Source organism: Chrysochloris asiatica, unplaced genomic scaffold (assembly GCF_000296735.1).
Source record: "Chrysochloris asiatica unplaced genomic scaffold, ChrAsi1.0 scaffold00380, whole genome shotgun sequence".
NCBI lineage: Eukaryota > Metazoa > Chordata > Mammalia > Afrosoricida > Chrysochloridae > Chrysochloris > Chrysochloris asiatica.
The window spans coordinates 926,119-932,118 of record NW_006408898.1 but is presented as its reverse complement, the minus strand read 5'-3'; the positions used below and the strand labels follow the sequence as shown (position 1 = coordinate 932,118).

General features: G+C 39.3%; 1 protein-coding gene across 4 annotated transcripts in view; it reads left to right on the top strand.

Moving 5' to 3' along the window:
- Positions 1-6,000, top strand: part of POLR1B (polymerase (RNA) I polypeptide B, 128kDa) — a 30,294-nt gene that overhangs the window by 8,726 nt on the left and 15,568 nt on the right. For all 4 annotated transcript variants that reach the window (XM_006876446.1, XM_006876445.1, XM_006876444.1 and 1 more), the window contains 3 exons: positions 573-709; positions 3,088-3,311; positions 4,432-4,603. In XM_006876446.1, the coding sequence (XP_006876508.1) occupies positions 581-709; positions 3,088-3,311; positions 4,432-4,603 (525 nt within the window). In that variant the 5' untranslated portion in view covers positions 573-580. The remainder of the gene's footprint in view (positions 1-572; positions 710-3,087; positions 3,312-4,431; positions 4,604-6,000) is intronic.

The following is a 6,000-nucleotide window of genomic DNA, read 5'->3' as shown; positions in this document are numbered from 1 at the left end:
AACTCTAAATCTTTGCATATTTTATTATAGTATTTGGCTTTATCTTCTCGAGATGATCTTTGAAATTTTCTGTTCAGCTCTTGGACCTCTTCAATTTTTCCATTTGCTTTAGCTTCTCTACACTGGAGAGCAAGTTTCAGAGTCTCCTCTGACATCCATTTTGACCTTAGGAGTCTGATTTAATTAATAGCTTTAGTTATTTTATAACCATGGTTCTCAACTGAGGAAATTTTTGTCCCTCAGGACATTTGGCAGTACTAGCTAAGTTTAGTATTTTTGGTTGTCAGTCTTGCCTAAGTTTAGTGATTTAGCTCTAGTTTTTCCTTGTTCTTGTGAAATGCTGTTGAGTCAGTTCCAACCCATAGCGAAAACCCTGTGGGTTTTCGAGGAGCAGCTGGTGAGCTTGAACTGCTGACCTTGCAGTTCAAATGACTTTGCTGTCTGGCGCATTAACCCACAGTGCCACACCTGGACTCCAATTTTTCCTTACAAAGGTAAAATAGGAAAATGTTGATTGAAATAATTATAGCATTACTGAGTTTCTAACTTAATTCATTTATTTGCATAAATAGGAGTTTCAATGCACTGTGTGAGGGAAGAACATTCCGCTGTCAATATGAACCTTCACTATGTGGAAAATGGCACAGTTATGCTGAACTTTATTTACCGGAAAGAACTGTTTTTTCTTCCTCTGGGATTTGCACTTAAGGTATGATTTAATGAATAATTGTCTCAGTATTCAGTGGCTTTGACCTTACTTTGATGGCTTGATGACCAGAGCTCGACTAGAGGAAGATAAAGAAATTTGATAAAGGAAATGCATGTAACTTGCTATAATTTGATGAGCTTGACCTATATATATGGATGTAGTAGCTCAAAATACCAACCAAGAGGGAAGGAGTCTTCACATCAAGGATCAAGTCTATCCACTCAATATACAGAGTTGATAGGGAAAGGCAACTTAGACATTGGCTACGTAAAATGGGGCAGCTATAAAGGAGCAAAGTGGCTGGCTTACGAGTTTTCAAGAGGGACAAGTTTCAAAGTGTGCAGGGGAAGGTAGCATTCCCACTGAATGGTTTTCATCTTGTGTACATGGGTCTGGTGAAAGGAGATGGGGATAGGATTCTTTTTGATTCAATAGTGAGTAGTTATCATGACTACTTGTGATTGTCATAACTGTAAAGGTAGAACTTTTGTGATATAAAGAGGGGAGTAGTTAATCTTACATTCCAGGAACAGAGGAAGGACCCTAAGACCATTAAGAGAAAAGAGCATGAGCAGAACGTGGGATCCTAACCAGAGAAGCAGTGACACCAGAGATGGAGGCAGAGGTGATGGCATAGATAGACCAGTTGAGGACTCTATAGACTCATGAAAAGAGAAAGGCTGTCTGCTGGCGGCCACGAGGCAGGCTTGCAGAACATGCTCTTTAGTGTTAAATGATTATATATTCTTATATATTCCTTAGTGTGTTTGTGTACTTCCAAAAAAAAAAAGAAAGAAAAACACCACAAGGGAAAGGGAATAGAAGCAAATCCTGTTAAATGATGATGCATGGAGTGGGTTGTAACCAAACATGATAGGATGAGTACAAAATTGATGTTCCCCCATGTAAACTATCCCTCAATGCACAGTAAAAGCTTAAAAAAAAAAAAAAAACTTGTAGAATTAGATGACAGTGTAATTTGTAATGCCTTTATATTCAACAATGTATAAAAAGTACAAGTGATAAGATGAGAAGAACATGCAAAAATGTTTTAAATTTTTTTATAGTGATCACAATGATGGTGATAAAAGTTTTATTTTTATTCTGTGGGCATTGTATATTTACTGTAGAATAAATCAATGTAGATAAGGTAAAAACTCGCTAGCTCTGAATTTTGTTTGGTAACGTGACTTAATGAGATATTTTTTCAGTTATTTAAATACGTAAGTGTATTTAATCTATGCGAGATGGATTGGCAAAGTGGCAGCATCAATGGGCTCAAGTGTGGCAACAATAGTGAAGTTGGCCCAGGATTGGGCAATGTTTCATTCTGCTGTGCATAAGGTCGCTATGAGTCGGTACTGACTTGATGGCACCTAACAACAATATGTGGGGGGGGTAAGTTCAGCCGCTTAAAACATAAATATCCCACACAGTTTCTGTTGGTCAGGACTTTGGGGATGGTTTGGCTGTTTGGTTCTGACCCCAGGTCTTTTGAGGTGGCAGTGTGATGTTGGTAGGGACTGCAGTCATCTTGGAGGTTTGGCCAGGCCTGGAAGAGTCCCTTCCAAGGTGAGCCACTTACATGGTTGGCAAGTTATTACTGACTATGGGAGGGAGGCCTCAGTTGCTCTACGCGAGGATCTTTCCACACACAGGTGTGAGGTGGTCTTTCCCTAGACAGTTACTGAAGAGATCAAAGCAAAAGCTACAGTTCCCTTTATGACTTTGCCGTGAACGTCTCCCTTTGTCGTTTTCATCATATCTTCTTGGTCACACAGTTTAGTCTTGATTTATTGTGGGAGGAAAACATGCAAGGTTGTGAGCACCAGGAGGTAAGGATGTTTGCAGGGGGCAACATTGATGTCTGGCTGTCATACAAGTGGTGCTTTACTTTGGAGAGTTCACCTTGAGGCAGTAATGGCAAGTGGTCATTTTTCATGGGTACAGGCCCACTGTGTATTATTGTGCATCGCTTTATATTGCACTCAGAAGATTCTGCCTTTTTTTTTTTTTTTAAATAAATAGAAGCATCGAGCAGTCTGTTGGTACCATTGTATTTTCAACAACATACACTCATTTTGTATTTCTCTGTCACATTTAGTAATTCTCACAATCTTTCAAACTTTTTAATAGTGTTATTGCCCACTTAGTACTCGACAATGTAGTGTAAACATTTATATATACTAAGAAGTCAAGTTTGTGTGACTTGAGTTGTCTTATTGTGGTGGTCTGGAACCAAAACCAATATCTTTCCAAGGTATGCCTGTATTTTTTTTTTTTTTTTAATAGAGGCAAGAAATATTCTTAAAAGAACAAAATGGTTTTGTCATTATTAATGAATGACTAAAAATAAAACTTTTTTTCTCCTCTTTCAGGCACTTGTCGGTTTTTCTGATTATCAGATTTTTCAGGAGCTCATCAAAGGAAAAGAAGATGACTCTTTCTTTAGGAACTCTGTTTCTCAGATGTTAAGGATTGTAACAGAAGAGGGTTGTTCTACACAAAAACAGGTCCTTCACTATCTAGGGGAATGCTTCCGAGTAAAACTCAATCTTCCGGAATGGTATCCCAGTGAACAAGCGGCAGAGTTTCTCTTGGAGTATGTGCACTTTTTCTGTGGGCAAAGGAGTGCTTGACTGTTACCTGACAATCAGTATGAACTTTGGGGTAGAATTCTGATATTGACCGCTAGGGACTAGCTTTCTTTTTTGTTGTTATGTTGTTATTTGCCGTGGAGTCGGTTCTGACTCATAGCGACCCTGTACAGGGTTTTCGAGGCTGTAAATCTTTACGGGAACAGAAATCTCTTTTTGTGTCCATCCTTAATTTTCCTTCGTTTTATGATTTTTTTTTGTGTGTGTGTGTACCTTTTAACTTTTATTTTGCCAGAATTCCTAACTTGTAAAAGAGCTGTAAAACCAGCACATTGAACACTCATGTTTACTAATTGTTAACATTTAAAATTTTAGTTGTTGTTAATTGCTATTGAGTCGGTTCTGACTTACAGCAACCCTATATAGGGTTTCTAAGGCTGTAAATCTTTGTGGGAACAGAAAATCTCATCTTTCTCCTGCTTCATTTTAGTACATTTGCTTTATCACTCTGTATATAGTTGTACATTTTTTCCTATAACATTTGAGTAAAAATTACAGCCATTATATTCTTTTACTTCCCCAAAGCAAGGACTTCCTTATAATTATTACAGAAACCCTTTTTACACCAGCACCGCCCACTTGAGTTATGAAGGAGCTCTGGTAGTGTAGTGGTTACGAATCGGGCTGTGAACCGCAAGGTCAGTTCGAAACTACCATCTGTTCCGCGGGAGAAAGATGAGGCTTTCTGCTCCCGTAAAGATTTACAGCCTCAGAAATCCTTTACAGGGTCGCGATGAGTCAGAACTGACTCCACGGCACATAACAATGACAACAGGCTTGAGTTGTAACAGAGGAACCGAATTTTTTATTTCATTTCCGTCAAACTAATTTTAATAGGCACTTGTGGCTAGCCACTTGTATATCAGTAGTAAGCTCTAGATCTTGTAATTATAGTCTCTTGTTTTGCTAACCTTGTCTGTAACCATTAAAAGCAATTTTTAGAAGATGAGTTATGGGTTTTAGAAGATGAGTAAATGGGGTTAGGGGCTATGGTTAATAAGCTATCGTGTGCTGTATTCACAGCTCCACAGCTCAGCTTTCTAAGGTTTTCTTTCTGTTTGACAGCCAGTGCATCTGCATCCACTTAAATTCCAATACTGAGAAGTTTTACCTGCTTTGTCTCATGACCCGGAAACTCTTTGCTTTAGCCAAAGGAGAGTGCATGGAAGAGAATCCTGATAGTTTAGTGAATCAAGAAGTCCTTACACCTGGCCAGCTCTTCCTCATGTTTCTAAAGGTAAATGTTTGCTGCTTGCAGCCCCGGCTGCTTATAGCACTTGTAGCATGGTGTGGCTGGACCCACAGTGTTGTTTTCTGCGTGTGTATTTATCATTTGTAGTTTGGGCATCAAATGTAGTCTTTGTTTAGCAGTAAGGAGCTTAATCCAAGATCCTAGCTTATGCTGGGCTGGGTTCAAAAACGTCTTTAGTGTTGTAGGATAAGTACTAGACTGCAAGGTTGGTGGTTCAAATCCACCAACTACTCCTCAGAAACCCTAAACAGGGTCATCATGAGTCGACTAACTCAATGGCACTAAACAGCCACTAGAAGTAGAAAGCAGTATCAAAGCTTGGTCATAACATTAATGATAAAATGCTAATGCCCTGTGTGAAGAAAGTTGGTGTAGCACAAAAATGATTATACAACACAACTGCTAAGTGGCCTTTTATATTTTGATTGTTGGTCCTGAAAATGACTCAGTCTGTGAGGTAGCGTAGTAGGATGAAGTACAAATCTCTTAACTCCAAATCTAGTCATTCTTTCTTAAATTCTTTCTTTTGCTTCCATCTGCTCTGTCTAAAAACTAGATTGCTATTTTTCTATTGTATTTCCTTGGTAAATCACACCACAGAAGTTGTATCTATAGTTTCAGTAACCTTTCAGGTGAAGGCTAATTGAGATTTTCCTTCCACTTAAACTGAATTGTGGATTCAGTGGACCCTGTAGTGTTAGAAATGTTTATGAAGTAGCCAGGCATTGCTGAACTTACCCTTGTTGTGAAGTGCCGTCAAGTTGGTTATGACCCTGTATAGGATTTCAGAGGAGCAACTGGTGAGCTGGAACCATTGTGGTTCAAACTGACCTTGCAGTCCAGCACATTAACCCGCAGCACCACGCTCCATTACTTTACTAAGGGGACTTACTTTAGCAACATGGGAAATTGGGCCTTTTTGGGAAATTTAGTGCTTAAAAGTTTTTGATTTCTTTACCTTTTCACTAGTTATATTTTAGTTTCCAAACCTCGGGATTTGAGATATGAAAGCATCCTCAGAAGATACATGCGAGTATATGGTATGAATTACACACTTGATTATAGGATCAATGGCCAGTGGGGTTTGGTTTAGCCATTTGGCTTAGTGTTGCCACAGAGATTGATTCTATGATTTGTGTGATTGGCTGTGAAGGCTTCTTGACCAGGGCAGACAGGGTGAGAGACTGAAGAGCATGGATCATCCCTCCCCCAGCACTCTGCTCGGCTCGGCTCAGTTGTTCTTACAGCGGTCATATATAACTCAGACACCATACTCACAGTTAAGGGGTTTTAGGGAAGTTAACAGGTTATAATTCAGAGTCAGAAATGCTTGGTGCACAGTTGTTCAGTCAGAACAGCCTCTCCTCAGCTGGGCCCCACGG